At 45.7% G+C, this 22,561-nt stretch overlaps 1 protein-coding gene across 1 annotated transcript in view; it reads right to left on the reverse strand.

Moving 5' to 3' along the window:
* LOC118371725 (histone lysine acetyltransferase CREBBP-like) overlaps positions 1 to 22,561 on the reverse strand; it is an 88,556-nt gene that overhangs the window by 9,779 nt on the left and 56,216 nt on the right. The window contains 15 exon segments of the mRNA XM_052503372.1: positions 1,141 to 1,286; positions 2,936 to 2,942; positions 3,123 to 3,211; positions 6,904 to 7,143; positions 7,641 to 7,759; positions 8,731 to 8,923; positions 9,142 to 9,321; positions 9,702 to 9,974; positions 10,183 to 10,383; positions 13,469 to 13,590; positions 14,531 to 14,593; positions 14,865 to 14,928; positions 14,931 to 15,050; positions 17,291 to 17,408; positions 17,716 to 17,853. Of these exon segments, the coding sequence (XP_052359332.1) occupies positions 1,141 to 1,286; positions 2,936 to 2,942; positions 3,123 to 3,211; positions 6,904 to 7,143; positions 7,641 to 7,759; positions 8,731 to 8,923; positions 9,142 to 9,321; positions 9,702 to 9,974; positions 10,183 to 10,383; positions 13,469 to 13,590; positions 14,531 to 14,593; positions 14,865 to 14,928; positions 14,931 to 15,050; positions 17,291 to 17,408; positions 17,716 to 17,853 (2,073 nt within the window).

A 22,561-nucleotide genomic window follows, 5' to 3' on the forward strand; every position in this document is an offset into this window, starting at 1 on the left:
AAACACTTTTGCAGCCACCATTGCCCATGTACTTGGGGCGGTCATCTCACGCTCCGTGATCGAATGGAAAAAGCGAGGGACAGGTGCAAGAGACAAGGCTCATACACTATTCACCATCAATGGTTATTCATTTTCATTTCTTTGTTTGACAGATCTCTCAGCTCAGGACAATACTTTCATCCTCCGGTATTTTAAATGCAGTGTGGCTGATTGGTGTTTTTAAATGGTCCAAATAAAGCCAGTACTGTGATGCATACTGTACATATTGAGGTACATACTGAGGTACATACTGAGGTACATACTGTGGTACATACGGTACATACTGTGGTACATACGGAGCATACTGTAAATACTGTGGTACATACTGCACATATTGTGGTACATACGGTACACACTGTGGTACATACAGAGCATACTGTACATACTGTGGTACATACTGTACATACGGTACACACTGTGGTACATACGGTACATACTGTACATACTGTGGTACATACTGTACATAATGTACATACTGTGGTACATACTGTACATCATAATGTGGTGCATACGGTACATAATGTGGTACATAGTGTACATACTGCTGTGCATACTGTACATAATGTGGTACATACTGTGGTACATTCCGTGGTACATACTGTGGTACGTACTGTACATACTGTGGTACATAATGTACATACTGTACAGCATACTGTGATGCATACTGTACATACTGTGATGCATACTGTACATACTGTGATGCATACTGTACACACGTGGTACATACTGCCAACACTGTGCAGAATGAAAATAACTGGTACATTCCCCATCAAACGTAAACTGTACATACTGTGGTACATAATGTACATACTGTACTGCATACTGTGATGCATACTGTACATACTGTGATGCATACTGTGATGACATACTGATGCATACTGTGATGACCATACTGTACATACTGTGGTACATAATGTACATACTGTACAGCATACTGTGATGCATACTGTACATACTGTGATGCATACTGTACATACTGTGATGCATACTGTACATGACGGCTCATCGCCAACGTATTTAGAAGCTTTAAAGCAGAATGAAAAGAGCTAAAACCCCATCAAACGTAAACAGTTTGAGACGGTAAGGTACACCAATACTCACGGTTCTGGATCCAACATGTCATTTTTCTTCTTTTCAAACTGGTCTTTAGATATCATACTGGAGGACAGAGACAACGGATGACCAGTTAGAATCAGTTCTGATACTCTACAGCCAACACACAGCCCACTCGTATGAATACAGATTCCCTTTTTTCATAAGCTTTGACTATAATTAGCTAAGCCTACCACTTCTGGACCAGTATTTATAATCATGGACTAAGGATATCCACTAAGGAAAGATGGAATCAGTGGAGACTTAAGAGCGGTTACTTCCACTAACAAAATGTTCACTTAGTCATGTATTGATGAAAACAGAGGAAGTGACAAGAGGACAGAAAGACAGAATGTGAGACAAAAAAGAGACAAAACAGAGAACTAGGACAGAAACAAAGGACAGAGAGACAAGAGGACAGTGAGAGACAATGTATTGACAGAAAACATTAGACACAGAGGACAGAGAGACAAGAGGACAGAGGACAAGTGACAGAGAGACTCCCAGGGGACAGATTGCCAAGATCTCGACAGAGAGCACTTCTCACAGAAGAGGACAAGAGGACAGAGAGACAAGAGGACAAGGCCAATTTGGACAGTGAGACAAGAGGACAGAGAGACAAGAGGACAGGAGAGACAAGAGGACAGACAGAGGACAAGAGGACAGAGAGACAAGAGGACAGAAAGACAGGAGAGACAAGAGGACAGAGGAGACAAGAGGACAGAGAGAAAAGGACAGAGACAAGAGGACAGAGAGACAAGAGGACAGAAAGACAAGAGGACAGAAAGACAAGAGGACAGAAAGACAGGACAGACAAGAGGACAGAAAAGAGGACAGAAAGACAGAGAGAAAAGAGGACAGAAAGACAGGAGAGACAAGAGGACAGAAAGACAGGAGAGAGACAAGAGGACAGAAAGACAGGAGAGACAAGAGGACAGAAAGACAGGAGAGACAAGAGGACAGAGAGACAGAAAGAGGACAGAGACAAGAGGACAGAAAGACAGAGACAAGAGGACAGAAAGACAGGACAGAGACAAGAGGACAGAAAGACAAGAGGACAGAGACAAGAGGACAGAGACAAGAGGACAGGGCAGAGTGAAGATAGAACACAGGTTAGTCACCATGAGAATGGTCATGACAGTCATTCACACATCTTCTCATACAAGCATACTGAAATGACACAGGAACGCTAACCATGTTGATGGGAGGAGCATGAATGTTAATATAAGAAAAGTAAATCATTAGTACATTTGAATATCCATACTAATAAGTATAACCACTTCGCTGAACTACTAAGTTCCACTACTTCTCCACGTAAAGCTTTCGTAATGCGCAGGCATATGATATGATTGATATGATCATGTCGGTTGGGAGACTGTTGGAGTGAATGCCAGCGCTGGTGATGTAGGGGAGAGAGGGATGCACCCAGAACACACAGACACATGGATCACCTCTGCTTGTCTTTGGAACTTTTCATAACAATTTTTGTTGAAATTACTTTTTAAAATGTGGGTAAATAACTAGTGTAAAATGCATCAATGTGCTTCCAGAAGGGATAGAGTAGTTAACCCTAACAAGCTTCACTGCGCTGAGTTCAGATGAACTCAACTACATGCAACTGCAATGCATCCGAATGGATGCAATATTTTGAGCTACTGAAGTGCAATAGCAAGTTGTGAACTGCAGGGGGAGCAGTGGTGCTGATATTGCAGCACATCGGGCTTGAAGGGAAACCTGAAGATCCTGTCAATGTAGGCTATACTCCTTTTAACAACATGTAACCCTTCCAGTATCTAGTACGCACCAACTCTCTGGTCAAATAACATCTTAGAATACTCTCATCATAATTATTCATTGTTTTTCATGTACCTGAACTAACGTTACAATGTACTGTGAGAGCACAATCCTATTCCCCTTCTCTCTCCATCTCCCCCTTTCCTTCACCTGCCCTGCCTACTTACAAACCCCACCCACCCGGAGTGTGGACTTACCTGTTCTGGTAGCTGAAGTAGGTTCCGTCTCTGGAGATGGTGCACAGCTGCTTGCCATAGCAGCAGAGGGTCTGGGGTGAGAACTCAAACTGTGGAGGAACACAGGGAGAAAGGGTTAGTGAATCCACTTCTACACTGTCTAGCATTCAGACAGGTCAGTCCTGTCCACAGATTCTCCCAAATTAAAACCTAGTGTTCCTCTGAAAGTTCCCCTTTCACTGGTACGTAATAGTCTCAGGCTTACATCCCAAAGGGCACTCTATTCCCTATGTAGTATACTATTTTTTTATACCAGGGCCCATAGGGCATAGTGCACTACATAGGGAATAGAGTGCCATTTGGGAAGCACCTCAGTGTCACAAGTAGGACAGGAAGTCAAAAGGCTCATCATGTTAAGTCAAGTGTTTGAATCTTTATAAGGCCCATCTAGCCATAGGGTCATACAGGTGGCTGTCTGTCACACAGTAAACACAGCAGCACATGGTTATGCATGTCTGGAGGGGTTAGTTAGGGATGTTTCTTGTCGTGTCATTTCAGACTTAAATAGCCATCACTAACCGACTTCCACCCGGTTACTCAACCCTGCACCTTAGAGGCTGCTGCCCTATATTACAGACTTGGAATCACTGGCCACTTTAATAATGGAACACTAGTCACTTTAATCAAGTTCAAATAATGATTACATACATATGAGAGGAGAAAAGCAGTATGTACTGTATTCTATTCTACTGTATTTAGTCAATGCCACTCCGACATTGCTCTAATATTCATATATTTCTTAATTCCATTATTTTACTTTTAGATTGTGTGTATTGTTAGATACTACTGCATTGTTGGAGCTAGGAACACAAGCATCCGCTAAATATGTGTATGTGACCAGTAAAACTTGATTAGAATTGCAGGGCATTGTATCCTCTTAAATGACAGTACAGTGCATTCGTAAAATATTCAGACCCCTTGACTTTATCCACATTGTTATGTTACAGTCTTATTCTAAAATAGATTGTTTTTCCCCCTCATCAATCGACACACACTACCCCATAATGACAAAGCAAAAACAGGTTCAGACATTCTTGCAAAAAAATATCACATTTATAAAAATATTCAGACCCTTTACTCAGTACTTTGTAGAAGCACCTCTGGCAGCGATTACAGCCTTCAGTCTTAGGTGACGCTACAAGCTTGGCACACCTATATTTGCGAGTTTCTCCCATTCTTCTCTGCAGATCCTCTCAAGCTCTGTCAGGTTGGATGGGGTGCGTCGCTGCACAGATATTTTCAGGTCTCTGCAGAGATGTTCAATCGGGTTGAAATCAAGGCTCTGGCTGGGCCACTCAAGGACATTCTGAGACTTGTCCTGAAGCCACTCCTGCGTTGTCTTGGCTCTGTGCTTAGGGTCATTGTCCTGTTGGAAGGTGAACCTTCACCCCACTCTGAGGTCCTGAGCTCTCTGGAGCAGGTTTTCATCAAGGATCTCTCTGTACTTTGCTCCGTACATCTTTGCCTCGATCCTGACAAGTCTCCCAGTCCCTGCCGCTGAAAATTTTAAAAAACACTCCCACAGCATGATGCAGCCACCAGCATGCTTCACTGTAGGGATGGTGCCAGGTTTCCTCCAGAGTTCAATCTTGGTTTCATCAGACCAAAGAATCTTGCTTCTCATGGTCTGGGAGGCCTTTTGGCCAACTCCGAGCACGCTGTCATGTGCCTTTTACTGAAGAGTGGCTTCCGTCTAGCGAGGAGTGGCTTCCACTCTACCATAAAGGCCTGATTGGTGGAGTGCTGCAGAGATGGTTGCCCTTCTGGAAGGTTCTGTTCGGGGGTATCGTCGGACAGGCCCACATTGTTTCCCGACCCCTCCAGTCTCAGCCTCCAGTATTTATGCTGCAATAGTTTGTGTCGGGGGGCTAGGGTCAGTCTTATGTCTGGAGTATTTCTCCTCTCTGAGCCCCAGGACCATGCCTCAGGACTACCTGGCCTGATGAGTCCTTGCTGCTGCTCCAGTTTCAACTGTGCTGCCTGGGGCTATGGAACCCTGATCTGTTCACCGGAAGTGCTACCTTGTCCCAGACCTGCTGTTTTCAACTCTCTAGAGACAGCATGAGTGGTAGAGATACTCTTAATGATCGGCTATGAAAAGCCAACTGACATTTACTCCTGAGGTGCTGACCTGTTGCACCCTCTACAACCACTGTGATTACTATTATTTGACCCTGCTGGTCATCTATGAACATTTGAACATCTTGGCCATGTTCTGTTATAATCTCCACCCGGCCCAGCCACAAGAGGACTGGCCACCCCTCATAGCCTGGTTCACTCTGTTTTTTCCTAGGTTCTAGCCTTTCCAGGGAGTTTTTCCTAGCCACCGTGCTTCTACACCTGCATTGCTTGCTGTTTGGGGTTTTAGGTTGGGTTTCTGTACAGCACGTTGTGACATCAGCTGATGTTGTGACATTAGCTTCTGGCTAATTATTATTATTTTTAATTTAAAAAATGGATTGATTCTCCAATCTCCAGAGGAACTCTGTCAGAGTGACCATCGGGTTCTTGGTCACGTCCCTCAAAAGGCCCTTCTTCCCAGATTGCTCAGTTTGGCTGAGCGGCCAGCTCTAGGAAGAGTCTTGGTGGTTCCAAACTTCTTCCATTTAAGAATGATGGAGGCCACTGAATTGTTTTGGTACCCTTCCCCAGATCTGTGCCTCGACACAATCCTGTCTCAGAGCTCTACGGACAATTCCTTCGACCTCATGGCTTGGTTTTTGCTCTGACATGCACTGTCAACTGTGGGACCTTATATATACACCTTTCCAAATCATGTCCAATCAATTGAATTTACCACAGGTGGACTCCAATCAAGTTGTAGAAACATCTCAAATGTGGAAAAGGGGTCTGAAAACTTTCCGAATGCACTGTGGGTCATCAGCAGCAATGTGCCATGGTTTCCCACCTTGAGGGCGTCAACAGCCCAAACCTGGCTAACAAGCCCGTATATCAAGGGACACAAGTTCTTCCTATTTAGGTAACTCCTGACCCTAACGATAACCTACAATTAGAGCTGAGAGTTTCTCCTGGCCCTAACGATAACCTACAATTAGAGCTGAGAGTTTCTCCTGGCCCTAACGATAACCTACAATTAGAGCTGAGAGTTTCTCCTGGCCCTAACGATAACCTACAATTAGAGCTGAGAGTTTCTCCTGGCCCTAACGATAACCTACAATTAGAGCTGAGAGTTTCTCCTGGCCCTAACGATAACCTACAATTAGAGCTGAGAGTTTCTCCTGGCCCTAACGATAACCTACAATTAGAGCTGAGAGTTTCTCCAGATCACAAAACTTGTAGTCTCCCTTCCACCTTCCTCCATTACTCTTCCTCCACTCCCTCAGTCTCACCTTCCTGCCACAGCAGTAGCCCAGGCTGACCATGACAGGGTTATCTCCAGCTCAAACACCACTAACCTCCCGCTCTACTCCTTCTCTTTCCTCCACTAACATCCCTCCTCCTTCCCTCCCATCATCTCACCTTCCTGCCACAGCAGTAGCCCAGGCTGACCATGACGGGGTTTATCTCCAGCTCAAACACCACTAACCTCCCGCTCTACTCCTTCTCTTTCCTCCACTAACATCCCTCCTCCTTCCCTCCCATCATCTCACCTTCCTGCCACAGCAGTAGCCCAGGCTGACCATGACGGGGTTTATCTCCAGCTCAAACACCACTAACCTCCCGCTCTACTCCTTCTCTTTCCTCCACTAACATCCCTCCTCCTTCCCTCCCATCATCTCACCTTCCTGCCACAGCAGTAGCCCAGGCTGACCATGACGGGGTCTATCTCCAGCTCAAACACCTCGGCCAGCTTGGAGCAGTACTTGTAGACGCGGGACGTCTTACGGTTGTAGATCCAGGCGTTGTTGAACATGACCCAGATGTCTTCCACATACTGCCAGGGTTCCTGGTACTGACCCGTGTCCAGCTTACGCTTTATAGTGGACAGGTCCATAGGTTTCTTCACTATGTCAAAGTAGTCCTGAAGGGGGGGGGGGGATGGTTAGAAGAGAGTTGTGGTACCGAGTTAAGAGTGCCTTATCATTCGCTATCAAGCTTCAGGACAATCAATGAAATGTGGCTGTTAGAGAGAGCGTCACTGATATTGTGAGAGCGTCACTGATATTGTGAGAGCGTCACTGATATTGTGAGAGCTTCACTGATATTGTGAGAGCTTCACTGATATTGTGAGAGCGTCACTGATATTGTGAGAGCTTCACTGATATTGTGAGAGCTTCACTGATATTGTGAGAGCTTCACTGATAGCTCTGACCAGAATGATATGGACATGGTTATGAGAGAGATCCTTAATCCTTATTGAGCCTCGGCTATATCTATGAAATCTGTATAGAACTGAGTAACGAGTTAATTTGTCATTTGTTTTCATATCAATACATGACTAGGCATAACCAATCAAGAGAGAGACTCTCAGGGTGTACGACTATCTAAGTGTATGTACATGAGTATGTGTGTACTCACGGGGATGCCCAGCAGCATGGGGTCGACAGGCTGTCTGAAGGGCAGAGACTCTGGGTCCTGTCTGTAGAGGGCCTCTAGTGTGGGCATCAGGGCCTGGCGAAGCTCCTCTGGCTTAAAGACTGCAGCAAGGACAGAGCGGTCAGGGCTCTATTCAAATGAATCATGTACAACATCATAGAAATCTATCATGAAGAACAAAAAGTATAATCTGTCATGTGGAAAAGGGACATCGTGAAGACTATTTATTCCATTTCTATCTGACATTCAGAAAGCTTCAGTGTCATCACAGGGTCAGTTATCATGGTCAAGTCATATTGACAGAGTTGTTGTGAAGATGGGGAGAGAGGTATGTGTTGTCAAAAACACAGAGCATCTTTTTACACAAAGGTCAACTGTCCTAGTTGTTCAGGCTCTGGTCTCATCTTGATTACTGTCCGGTAATACGGTCCAGTGCAGCAAAGAAAGACCTGGCAAAGTTGCAGCTGGCTCAGAGCAGCACACACAGAACAAATATCAACAACATGCATGATAGTCTACATTTCAGGAGAAATGTACTAATTATCTTCTAGTCTTTTTAAGAAACGTGTTGAAAATGCCTATCCACTAGTATAATCTATTGCATACATACCACTACAAAACAGACATACCACCATGGGTTTCTTCACAGCACCCAAACCAAAAAGACATTGAATGCATCGCTCAGTTATGCATAGAGCCGTCTCATAGTGGAACATATTGAATCACAGCACCTCTCCTCTAAAGAGCTCACTTAACTGGATATAAGAATATAGTATGTGTTGTCTCTTAGCATCTTTCCAATATCAAACTGTTATTTTAGTAATTGTAATACCTTCGGTTGTTCTAGTCTATTACGGTTGTGTATTTTGTCATGTATTTGTACGTTTCATGTGGACCCCAGGAAGAGTAGATGCTGCATTTGCAGCTAATGGGGATCCTAATAAACTAAACAGGGTAAAGGTGAGGACTGACATAACTGAGGAAAGAGCTGCAATAAGATAGGACCAACTGGGGAAAAACTACTAGTCATTGGATAAACTCCTGGCTAGTTTTCTAGAAACCAGGTCCTCACTTTTTTTGCGGTTCTGGGTGGGGGAGGTGGACGCTGAAGTGCCGTTGACCCCGCCCTCCTCCTCCTCTTTGGGTTCATTCTTAATCTCCGGCTTCTTCTCCTCCTTTGTCTCCATTGGCTCCTGCTTAGGTTCCGCCCCGTCTGGCTCCTCCTCCTTGACCGTGAGGGGTTTGGTGTCTTTTTGGTCTTCGTCCTGCTATGGGTCACAGCTACATTTAGAGGGTGCACTTAGATCATTCTGTAGGACACTACGTTTTGAAAGATGGAGGGCAACATGGCCACCGTACCAGATAACAAGATGACTTCATATGAATTGTAATATTTCCATCCAAGAGCACCTGCATTCATAATGTACATATAAATAGAAAGCTCTGGTTGGTCAAGTGTCTTGTAGTCAATATTGATCCTCACCTCCATTTTGAAGTCGCTGGGCTGCTTTTTCCCCGAGCCACAGTCGTCGTCCTCCTCGTCTTTGAGCTCGGCTTTGTGCTCCGTTTGGGCCACGTCTGGTGGGGCCTGTTGGGAGTGGACCTCTGCCACCGAGCCTGGGGTGGGCATGCGGTTATCTATACTGGCTGGCGCCTGGGACAGCTAGAGGGGAAACATTTGAGAATGACCCTTCAAAGCAAAGGCTGGGTGCTGGCTATAACTGTTGACTGGCACAACAACAAGTCATTAAGAGCTGGCATGTGAAAGAAACACCATATTGTTAATAAAGCTTTAGTATCACTCCAATCATGCTGCTCCTTCAATAGACCTTTTTAAATGTGGAACAGCATGACAGCACTGAGGTGCTGTGCCCGTAACAAAGGCTGCTTTAAAAAGAGCATGATTTATTTCCTGACTACATGACCTAAGCAGGAAATACTCTGGGCCCAAGTGAAAGAACTAGCCATGAGTTATGCTCGTCAGTTCACCAGGTCAGGATAACTCCCTATAAGAGTGTTGTGGATCCTAAGCAGGTATTTTACCGGTGTGCTGGGGGGCTGCACTGAGCTGGGCTGCGTCTGGCTGGGGGTCCCCGGTTGCTGATGCTGCAGGGGCGTGAGCGGCTGGGAGGGGGCAGCAGGGGACTGCATGCCCAGGGTCGAGGGGGGTCGGGCGGGGAGGCCGCCACTGGGGACATGAGTGGGGGTGGAGGACGGTGAAGGCTGAGCCTGGGGAGGTGGGTGGGAGTGGGGGTGCTGGAGCTGCTGCAGGTTAGCCGAGGCGTTGGGTGGAGGGGTGCCGCGGGGCAGGGGCGGCTGGGATACAGAAGTTACAGTTAGAGCTCCACCTACTATTACATAATCACATAGAGTTACAAACCTACCCACTCAGACACGTACATACTAACACTACACTTATATTGACAACCATGAACACATACAATGCAGCTTCTTCAAACCAACAGCAGAGATTATCAATGCAACAGATCACAAGCCCCATCTGTGTGAGTGTCTCCCTCCTCACCTGAGTGACAGCTGCCTGTGCTTGCGGCTGGCCGAGGGAGCCCAGGTTGTTCATAATCATACCCCCGCCAGGGGCGGTGTTGGGAGAGAACTGGCTCTGGGGCATGAACTGGCTCTGATTGGCTGTCTGTCCCACCATGCTGTTGGCGTGCTGTCCCATCATGCCTTGCACCTGGGGCATCCTGGATGGGGACATGCCCATCTGGGGAAAGGAGAAGAAAAAAACAGACACGTTATAGAGAGGAAACCTCTATCTTGCATTGAGGCCTTGCCAAGAATAACTACGCATCTAAATGAGATCAGAACTTGGTTCAAATACTATTTCAAATTAATTATTTTTTAAACTTCAGCTGTGCTTAATTGAGGTTGCCGGGTGAAATGGAACCAATAGAAAAGTCACAAAAGTGCAAACCCCACCAACCTGTTACTCCAGGCGGGCTAAAGGAAATGAGATCTTTGTGGGCTATACTCGGCCTTGTCTCAGGATGGTAATTTGGTGGTTGAAGATATCCGTCTAGTGGTGTGGGGGCTGTGCTTTGGCAAAGTGGGTGGGGTTATATCCTTCCTGTTTGGCCATGTCCGGGGGTATCATTGGATGGGGCCACAGTGTCTCCTGACCCCTCCTGTCTCAGCCTCCAGTATTTATGCTGCAGTAGTTTGTGTCGGGGGGCTAGGGTCAGTTAGTTATATCTGGAGTACTTTTCCTGTCCTATCCGGTGTCCTGTGTGAATTTAAGTATGCTCTCTCTAATTCTCTCTTTCTTTCTCTCTCTCGGAGGACCTGAGCCCTAGGACCATGCCTCAGGACTACCTGGCATGATGACTCCTTGCTGTCCCCAGTCCACCTAGCCGTGCTGTTATTTGACCATGCTGGTCATTGATGAACATTTGAACATCTTGGCCATGTTCTGTTATAATCTCTACCCGGCACAGCCAGAAGAGGACTGGCCACCCCACATAGCCTGGTTCCTCTCTAGGTTTCTTCCTAGGTTTTGGCCTTTCTAGGGAGTTTTTCCTAGCCACCGTGCTTCTACACCTGCATTGCTTGCTGTTTGGGATTTTAGGCTGGGTTTCTGTACAGCACTTTGAGATATCAGCTGATGTACGAAGGGCTATATAAATACATTTGATTTGATGTTCTTAACCGATGGAGGCACAACACAAAAACCTCATGTGATGTAAAGTAGGGTCGAAGCTACAACACGGACAGCAATATTCAAACCTTGTCGCAGATTTTTTAAAAGCAGATTCAAGTCAGGACAGACTACACCACTCACAAACCCTCTTGGAATGCCATTTTGGTGAGTCTTTTGCATAAAAATCTGTGTAATTATCCCACAGAAAAACAAAACCTTATCCCAGGGTTTTCAGAGGATTGAGGTGAGTTATGTAACTTTTTAACTGGTCTTTGCTCCTTCCATATTTATTTTCACTGCTGATAACCATTACCCATACAAGTATGCTGACACCTCAATACTCAACGCACAAAGGGATCAACAACATTGGATTCACTCCATATTACTGGCCTGTATGACAAAGTGAGAAGAAGCCTGTGTTAAATCCATTCCTAATCATCCATTCTGAAAATAATATTGCAAGACAACACTTTTTAGCCTAAATTTAAAACTACGGGGTTAGGTCAAATCCAAAAGTGAAACCCTCTCCATTTTGAAGTATTGTGGGGGCAGCATCATGTTACGGGTATGCTTGTCACCGGCAGGGAATGGGGAGTTTGTCAGGATCAAAATAAATATGAAAGGACCAAAGCCCAGGTAAAAAGTTAAGGACAACCCGCCACAGTTTTACTTTTCAGCTATTTTTTATAACTTTCTTTCACTTTGAAAATGTGGAGTAGTTTGTGTAGAAATAAAATCTCATTTAATCCATGTTTAAAACCCTCAAGGAGGTGAAGACTTTCTATAGACACTAGTGGAGCGAGACTGGGGAGAGGAGGTGAGAGAGCGAGACGGGGAGAGGAGGTGAGAGAGCGAGACGGGGAGAGGAGGTGAGAGAGCGAGACGGGGAGAGGAGGTGAGAGAGCGAGACGGGGAGAGGAGGTGAGAGAGCGAGACGGGGAGAGGAAGTGAGAGAGCGAGACGGGGAGAGGAAGTGAGAGAGCGAGACGGGGAGAGGAAGTGAGAGAGCGAGACGGGGAGAGGAGGTGAGAGAGCGAGACGGGGAGAGGAAGTGAGGGGGGGAGCAAAACGGGAGAGGAAGTGAGAGAGGGGGAGCAAGACGGGAGAGGAAGTGAGAGAGGGTGAGCAAGACGGGAGAGGAAGTGAGAGAGGGTGAGCAAGACGGGAGAGGAAGTGAGAGAGGGTGAGCAAGACGGGAGAGGAAGTGAGAGGGGGAGCAAGACGGGGGAGAGGAAGTGCAAGACGGGGAGAGGAAGTGAGAGGGTGAGCAAGACGGGGAGAGGAAGTGAGAGGGGGAGCAAGACGGGGAGATGAAGTGCGAGCAAGACGGGGGAGACAAGGCGGGGAGAGGAAGTGAGAGAGCAAGACGGGGGGGAGAGGAAGTGCGGGGGAGAGGAAGAGAGGGGGCAAGCGGGAGAGGAAGTGAAGGGGAGCAAGACGGGGAGAGGAAGTGAGACGGGGGGGAGCAAGACGGGGAGAGGAAGGGGGGAGCAAGACGGGGAGAGGAAGTGAGAGAGGGGGAGCAAGAGGTGGGGAGAGGAAGTGAGAGAAGCAAGACGGGGAGAGGAAGTGAAAGTGGGAGCAAGACAGGGAGAGGAAGTGAGAGAGGGGGAGCAAGACAAGGGGGAGGGAGTTAGAGGGGGAGCAAGACGGGGAGAGGAAGTGAGAGAGGGGGAGCAAGACGGGGAGAGGAAGTGAGAGAGGGGAAGCAAGACAGGGAGAGGAAGTGAAAGTGGGAGCAAGACGGGGAGAGGAAGTGAGAGGCGGAGCAAGACGGGGGAGAGGAAGTGAGAGAGGGGGAGCAAGACGGGGAGAGGAAGTGAGAGAGGGGGAGCAAGACGGGGAGAGGAAGTGAGAGAGGGGGAGCAAGACGGGGAGAGGAAGGAGAGAGGGGGAGCAAGATGGGGAGAGGAAAGGAGAGAGGGGGAGCAAGACGGGGAGAGGAAGTGAGGAGCAAGACAGGGAGAGGAAGTGAGAGAGGGGGAGCAAGACGGGGAGAGGAAGTGAGAGAGGGGAAGAGGAAGTGAGAGAGGGGAAGCAAGACAGGGAGAGGAAGTGAGAGCGAGGAAGTGAGAGAGGAGAAAGGGAGAGAAGGAGATCCAGAAGGAAGGAAAGAGTTAACTGGGGCATAGAGGGAGCATGGAGGTCTCACCGCTGGGACAGAGCTCATGTTCATCTGCTGCGAGTGGTTCATGGGCGAGGCGGCGCGGGCCCCCATGGGCGCCTGGGACATCTGCACGTTCTGCATTGCCATGGGGTTGAACTGATTGATTCCTATGTGGGAGAGGAGAAGCACACACAAACATATAGTTCACACACACAGGATTACTGTTGTCTACAATACACATGAGATGTTGTAATTAATAATCCTATGCTCTGATGAGCAGGTGAAGGAGCCACTGAGTCAGTTAGGCGCTAAATCATAACTTTTCACTAACTTGTACATTTCCTGTTAGTGTTTCCACTATAATTTGTTTTGCCACGGTGAATAAAGTAAAATGGGCGGGGGGGTGCCACCCCAGGATATTTTTTGTAGAATGACTGATGTCATTTACAGTGACATTAAAAATACATTCTACTCCAAAAGTGTTTAGACACCATGATGAGCCCAATAGCATATTGTTAAAAACATATACATGGCACCATTCCATATTATCAGGCAGGTGTTTTATTAGCAATAAGCAGGGTTTTTCTGGATCAAAAAGTGGTTCATTTTCCCCCATGGAGCCAAGAGAAAAATGTACAATTGTAAAGCAATTTTTTCAGCCAATCTACACATTTTGTCATGGAGCTGACAAAAAAAAATGTTGCAGTGTGAAAGCTAATTTCTTGCAATTCTATTAATTTTGCCATGGCTAATTCTGTGTTCTTATGCAAAAATCTGGGCCCCTGGGCATATGCCCCGCATGCCCGCTCAGTAATTCAGCCATTCCAGGCGTACTCCAAAATTCATTGTTTATTTTATTGATTTCATTCTTTTAGCTTCTTAAATGAATACAGGGGAAACACTGGCTCTAATTATATAAATAAACATTTACAGAGAAACAGTTCCTGAAAAAAACATTTACACTATTTGCGTATTGGGAGTATTTACCCTTTACTATGTTAGTGATTATAGTATATAATCAACTGGCCACCAGGGGGGTTGACAGTCACTGAGCAGTTGACTGAATGAAAGGAGGATGAGAAACAAGTGTAGGAGAAGGACTGGTACCTTGAGACACCTGCATGCGGGGCATGATCTGATTTGGCACGTTGGGCATAGGCACAGATCCATCTGAAAGAGAGGAGGATGAGGTGGTCAACATGTCATATACCAAAGCTTCCAAATGAGCTAACTACAGCCTCAAACACCGACTTTAACCAAACATGACATTATTCTGTTATAGGCCCAAATGCTATAGTCAAATTTCCACCGTCAATGCATGACTGATAAAAAGAAGGGTTGGCCCCACACATGGTAATAGGATGATAATAAACATAAGTGATTATGTTGCTCCCTCCTTCAATAGAGGGGTCTCCAGAGGTCCAGGGAGAAGGGTACTCACTGGCTGGCCGTGGGGACTGGCCAGGACCCATGGAGTTCGGCTGAGGGGGCATGCCAGGCTGCTGCTGGGCCCCTGGGCCCCCACTGCCATGGGGCCAGGCTGCTTCTGGAGCCGCGAGCGCCTCTTCTCCTCCAACTCCTTCTGGATCTTATAGATCTTCTCCGCCAGGAAGTGGTAATACTCGTCCTGCAGAAATTGACAACACCAGATTAGAAATAACGTATACTGAACAAAAATATAAAGGCAACATGTAAAGTGTTGGTCCCATGTTTCATGAGCTGAAATAAAAGATCCCAGAAATGTTACATTCACACAAAAAGCTTATTTTCCTCAAATTTTGCGAACAAATGGGTTTAGATCCATGTTGGTGACCATTGCTCCATTGCCAAGATAATCCATCCATGTGACAGGTGTGGCATATCAAGAAGCTGGTTAACTTCTTCGAGATAGGGGGCGCTCTTAATTTTTGGATAAAAAACGTTCCCGTTTTAAACAAGATATTTTGTCACGAAAAGATGCTCAACTATGCATGTAATTGACAAACTCTGACGTTTCCAAAACTGCAAAGATATTATCTGTGAGTGCCCCAGAACTAATGCTACAGGCAAAACCAAGATGAAGTTTCATACAGGAAATGCCCCAGATTCTAAAGGCGCTGTGTTCCAATGTCTCCTTATATGGCTGTGACTGCGCCAGGAATGAGCCTGCCCTTTCTGTCATTTCCCCAAGGTGTCTGCAGCATTGTGACGTATTTGTAGGCATATCATTGGAAGATTGACCATAAGAGACTACATTTATCAGGTGTCCGCCCGGTGTCCTCCGTCGAAATTATTGCGTAATCTCTAGGTCCATGCGCGTTCCATTTTCTTCAGAAGAGAAACCAAACTGCCATGAATGATTTATCGTCGATAGATATGTGAAAAACACCTTGAGGATTGATTCTAAACGTTTGCCATGTTTCTGTCGATATTATGGTGTTAATTTGGAAAAAAGTTCGCGTTTTAATGACTTAATTTTCGTTTTCTTTCTTACCCAAACGTGATGAAGAAAACGGAACGATTTGTCCTACACAAATAATCTTTTTGTAAAAACTGAACATTTGCTATCTAACTGAGAGTCTCCTCATTGAAAACATCTGAAGTTCTTCAAAGGTAAATTATTTTATTTGAATGCTTTTCTGGTTTTTGTGAAAATGTTGCATGCTGAATGCCAGGCATAATCCTATGCTAGGCTATCAATACTGTTACACAAATGCTTGTTTAGCTATGGTTCAAAAGCATATTTTGAAAATCTGAGATGACAGTGTTGTTAACAAAAGGCTAAGCTTGAGAGCAAATAGATTTATTTCATTTCATTTGTGATTTTCATGAATAGTTAACGTTGCGTTATGCTAATGAGCTTGCGGATAGATTTACACAATACTGGATACAGGTTTTTTCGTAGCTAAAGGTGACGCAGAAAACGGAGCGATTTGTCCTAAACAAATCATTTTTCAGGAAAAACTGAACATTTGCTATTTAACTGAGAGTCTCCTCATTGAAAACATCTGAAGTTCTTCAAAGGTAAATTATTTTATTTGAATGCTTTTCTGTTTTTTGTGAAAATGTTGCCTGCTGAATGCTAACGCTAAATGCTAAGCTAAATGCTACACTAGCTATCAATAATGTTACACAAATGCTTGTTTTGCTATGGTTAAGAAGCATATTTTGAAAATCTGAGATGACAGTGTTGTTAACAAAAGGCTAAGCTTGAGAGCTAGCATATCGATTTCATTTCATTTGCAATTTTCATAAATAGTTAACGTTGCGTTATGGTAATGGGCTTGAGGCTGTAGTCACGATCCCGGATCCGGGATGGCTCGACGCAAGAAGTTAAACAGCATGATCATTAAACAGGTGCACCTTGTGCTGGGGACAATAAAAGGTCACTAAAATGTGCAGTTTTGTCACACAAGACAATGCCACAGACGTCTCAGGTTTTGAGGGAGGGTACAATTGGCATGCTGACTGCAGGAATGTCCACCAGAGCTGTTGCCAGAGAATTGAAAATGTATTTCTCTACCATAAGCCACCTCTGTCGTTTTAGAGAATTTTACAGTTCGTTCAACCGCCCTCACAACCGGAGACCACGTGTAACCACGCCAGCCCAGGACCTCCACATCCGGCTTCGTCACCTGCGGGATCGTCTGAGACCAGCCACCCGGACAGCTGATGAAACTGAGTATTTCTGTCTGTAATAAAGCCCTATTTTGGGGATAAACTCAATCTGATTGGCTGGCCCGGGCCCGGCTCTTGGTAATGACTGGAGCAGAATGGTATCAAATACATCAAACGCATAGCTTCAATGTGTTTGACGCCATTCCATTCACTCGGTTCCAGCCATTATGAGCCGTCCTCCCCTCAGCAGCCTCCACTGGAGTTAATTACCCTGCTGTTGGCAGACTGGTACATGTCCCCTTCCACCTTCCTAGCGTACGCCACCAGGTTCTCCATCCGCCGATCCTTCAGTGCTGCGGGGTCTGGGGTGGGGAATATGGCTTGTACTCTGGAGGAGGACAGGGAGAAGGCAGGGATGGTGGAGGGAAAGAGGGACAGCACAAAGGGACAATTAAACAGTGAGTTGGAGTAGCGGCAACGCCAATCACAAAATTGCTTTTCCTTTCAGAACACTGATCTGAACGGGCGAGGTAAGTGAACACAGTGGGACCGTCCCAAACCAACTCCTATACCTTTAGCCCTACGGTGGCAAAACCATGTGGGTTGTCCACCTATTAAACCCCGGTACATTAATTGAGTCATTGAGGAGAAAAAACATTGAAGGAAGAGAATGCAAGCATCTTGGTGGTACTTACAGTTTGTGCACCAGGTGGGTGCGTAGGTCCTGAGTGACGTGCTCGTGCCACGTCTTCCTCACCCCCGAGGCAGAGAGAGGGTTGGCGCCCGGCAGGTTGCCCATGCCCCCCATGCCCAACCCGTCTGGCATCAACTGACTGGAGGACGGAGAGAGGAGAGCAAGACCGCTTAGGAAACATGTAATCATAAGAGTAACACCAAGGTAACTATGAGAGAATAACTTGTGTAATGCTGTGTCAGGTAACTGAGTAGAAAGAGTGGCATTGTAGTTATCAGGAATTTAACCCCAATTTCAGCCTTTGCCCAACCCTTTCATATATTCAAACAACGCATTCAGGTGAGAAGTGGTGGGGAATTGCTCATAAATATTCATTTTGGGGGTGGGTAAACATAGTTGTACCCGATCAACACTTTCTCACTAAAGTATACTTACCAGAAATCCACTGGCACGCTCTGATAACAATGTGTGCATTGCGAGCAAATATGGCTCTGCTCTGTTAACCTGTTAAGTCGACCCTCTACTTTTTCGAACATTCTGTTAAAAATCGCGCAACATTTCAGCGCCCTGCTACTCAGGCCAGGAATATAGTATATGCATATGATTAGTATGTGTGGATAGAAAACACTCAGACGTTTATAAAACTGGTTAAATCACGGCTGTGACTATAACAGAACGTGCGTTTCATCGAAAAGTGCAGGAATATCTGATCACTGAAAATGGAAAAAAATATCCATCCGCGACTTCAAGGAATTGTTCAAAGTGAATCGAATTAAATGAGGCCGAGGTTGCAGTGCCTACAGATTCCACACGTTGTCTAGAGTCTTGTCATTTCATTTGCAATTGATTCTTGGTCTAACCGAATCAAGGGAATCTATTCCCTCCGGTCTCCGACCGGATGTTTTGGTCGAGCTCTCTCCAAGACATTTTTTCGAAACAGACACCTATAGAATTGACATCGCCTCCTGATGAATTTTATCGCTTATTAACGTGTACTAATACCTAAAGTTGCATTACAAAAGTATTTCGAAGTGTTTTGTGAAAGTTTATCGTCGACTTTTTGAATTTAAAAAATGACGTTACGTTATGAAACGCTATTTTTTTACGTTTATCACACAGTCTTCATAAATCGATATCTAGGCTATATGGATCGATTTAATCGGAAAAAAAGACCCAATAGTGATTATGGGACATCTAGGAGTGCCAACAAAGAAGATGGTCAAAGGTAATGAATGTTTTATATTTTATTTGTGCGGTTTGTGTAGCGACGACTATGCTAATTATTTTGTTTACGTCCCCTGCGGGTCTTTTGGGGTGTTACATGCTATCAGATAATAGCTTCTCATGCTTTCGCCGAAAAGCATTTTAAAAATCTGACTTGTTGCCTGGATTCACAACGAGTGTAGCTTTAATTCAATACCCTGCATGTGTATTTTAATGAACGTTTGAGTTTTAACTAATACTATTAGCGTAGTGCATTTGCATTTCCAGAGCTCTAGATGGGACGCCTGCGTGCCAGGTAGGAGCAAGAGGTTAACTCAGTGGTAAAGTGGTGACATCTGCTCTGTTAACTCAGTGGTAAGGTGGTGACATCTGCTCTGTTAACTCAGTGGTAAGGTGGTGACATCTATCTGCACTGTTAACTCAGTGGTAAGGTGGTGACATCTATCTGCACTGTTAACTCAGTGGTAAGGTGGTGACATCTGCTCTGTTAACTCAGTGGTAAGGTGGTGACATCTATCTGCACTGTTAACTCAGTGGCAAGGTGGTGACATCTATCTGCACCGTTAACTCAGTGGCAACATCTGCTCTGTTAACTCAGTGGTAAGGTGGTGACATCTGCTCTGTTAACTCAGTGGTAAGGTGGTGACATCTGCTCTGTTAACTCAGTGGCAACATCTGCTCTGTTAACTCAGTGGTAAGGTGGGGACATCTGCTTGTTAACTCAGTGGTAAGGTGGTGACATCTATCTGCTCTGTTAACTCAGTGGTAAGGTGGTGACATCTGCTCTGTTAACTCAGTGGTAACATCAGTGGTAACTCAGGTGGTGACATCTGCTCTGTTAACTCAGTGGTAAGGTGGTGACATCTGCTCTGTTAACTCAGTGGTAACATCTGCTCTGTTAACTCAGTGGTAAGGTGATGACATCTATCTGCACTGTTAACTCAGTGGTAAGGTGGTGCATCTATCTGCTCCTGTTAACTCAGTGGCAAGGTGGTGACATCTATCTGCACCTGTTAACTCAGTGGTAAGGTGGTGACATCTGCTCTGTTAACTCAGTGGTAAGGTGGTGACATCTGCTCTGTTAACTCAGTGGTGGTGGTGACATCTGCTCTGTTAACTCAGTGGTAACATCTGCTCTGTTAACTCAGTGGTGACATCTGCTCTGTTAACTCAGTGGTAACATCTGCTCTGTTTAACTCAGTGGTGACATCTGCATTGTTAACTCAGTGGTAAGGTGGTGACATCTGCTCTGTTAACTCAGTGGTGACATCTGCATTGTTAACTCAGTGGTAAGGTGGTGACATCTGCTCTGTTAACTCAGTGGTAAGGTGGTGACATCTGCTCTGTTAACTCAGTGGTAAGGTGGTGACATCTGCACTGTTAACTCAGTGGTAAGGTGGACATCATCTGCACCGTTAACTCAGTGGCAACATCTGCTCTGTTAACTCAGTGGTGGTGACATCTGCATCTGTTAACTCAGTGGTAAGGTGGTGACATCTGCTCTGTTAACTCAGTGGTAACATCTGCTCTGTTAACTCAGTGGTAACATCTGCTCTGTTAACTCAGGTGGTGAACATCTGCTCTGTTAACTCAGTGGTAACATCTATCTGCTCTGTTAACTCAGTGGTAAGGTGGTGACATCTGCTCTGTTAACTCAGTGGTAGGTGGTGACATCTGCTCTGTTAACTCAGTGGTAAGGTGAGTGACATCTATCTGCTCTGTTAACTCAGTGGTAACATCTGCTCTGTTAACTCAGTGGTAAGGTGGTGACATCTATCTCTGTTAACTCAGTGGTAAGGTGGTGACATCTATCTGCACTGTTAACTCAGTGGTAAGGTGCTCTGTTCAGTGGTGACATCTATCTGCTCTGTTAACTCAGTGGTAAGAGTCTCTGACATCATCTGCTCTGTTAACTCAGTGGTAAGGTGGTGACATCTGCTCTGTTAACTCAGTGGTAAGGTGGTGACATCTGCTCTGTTAACTCAGTGGTGAATCATCTGCACTGTTAACTCAGTGGTAACATCTGCTCTGTTAACTCAGTGGTAACATCTGCTCTGTTAACTCAGTGGTAACATCTGCTCTGTTAACTCAGTGGTAACATCTGCTCTGTTAACTCAGTGGTAACATCTGCTCTGTTAACTCAGTGGTAACATCTGCTCTGTTAACTCAGTGGTAACATCTGCTCTGTTAACTCAGTGGTAACATCTGCTCTGTTAACTCAGTGGTAACATCTGCTCTGTTAACTCAGTGGTAACATCTGCTCTGTTAACTCAGTGGTAACATCTGCTCTGTTAACTCAGTGGTAACATCATCTGTTAACTCTAACATCTGCTCTGTTAACTCAGTGGTAACATCTGCTCTGTTAACTCAGTGGTAACATCTGCTCTGTTAACTCAGTGGTAACATCTGCTCTGTTAACTCAGTGGTAACATCTGCTCTGTTAACTCAGTGGTAAGGTGGTGACATCTATCTGCTCTGTTAACTCAGTGGTAAGGTGGTGACATCTGCATTGTTAACTCAGTGGTAAGGTGGTGACATCTGCTCTGTTAACTCAGTGGCAACATCTGCTCTGTTAACTCAGTGGCAACATCTGCACCGTTAACTCAGTGGCAACATCTGCACCGTTAACTCAGTGGCAACATCTGCACCGTTAACTCAGTGGCAACATCTGCACCGTGGAGTTAACTCAGTGGCAACATCTGCACCGTTAACTCAGTGGCAACATCTGCACCGTTAACTCAGTGGCAACATCTGCACCGTTAACTCAGTGGCAACATCTGCAGTTAACTCAGTGGACATCTCGTTAACTCTGGCAACATCTGTTAACTCAGTGGTGTTAACTCAGTGGCAACATCTGCAGTTAACTCAGTGGACATCTGCACCGTTAATCAGTGGCAACATCTGTTAACTCAGTGGCAACATCTGTTAACTCAGTGGCAACATCTGCACCGTTAACTCAGTGGCAACATCTGCACCGTTAACTCTGGCAACATCTGCACCGTTAACTCAGTGGCAACATCTGGTTAACTCAGGTGGTGACATCTGCACCGTTAACTCAGTGGCAACATCTGCACCGTTAACTCAGTGGCAACATCTGCACCGTTAACTCAGTGGCAACATCTGCACCGTTAACTCAGTGGCAACATCTGCACCGTTAACTCAGTGGACATCTATCTGCAACATCTGTTAACTCAGTGGCAACATAAGTTAACTCAGTGGCAACATCTATCGTTAACTCAGTGGCAACATCACCGTTAACTAAGTGGGGCACCGTTAACTCAGTGACATCTGCACCGTTAACTCAGTGGCAACATCTGCACCGTTAACTCAGTGGCAACAGGTCAGTGGCATCTATCTGCACTGTTAACTCAGTGGCAACATCTGCACCGTTGGTGGCAACATCTGCACCGTTAACTCAGTGGCAACATCTGCACCGTTAACTCAGTGGCAACATCTGCACCGTTAACTCAGTGGCAACATCTGCACCGTTAACTCAGTGGCAACATCTGCACCGTTAACTCAGTGGCAACATCTGCACCGTTAACTCAGTGGCAACATCTGCACCGTTAACTCAGTGGCAACATCTGCACCGTTAACTCAGTGGCAACATCTGCACCGTTAAC

Source organism: Oncorhynchus keta, unplaced genomic scaffold, assembly GCF_023373465.1.
Source record: "Oncorhynchus keta strain PuntledgeMale-10-30-2019 unplaced genomic scaffold, Oket_V2 Un_contig_17287_pilon_pilon, whole genome shotgun sequence".
Lineage (NCBI taxonomy): Eukaryota > Metazoa > Chordata > Actinopteri > Salmoniformes > Salmonidae > Oncorhynchus > Oncorhynchus keta.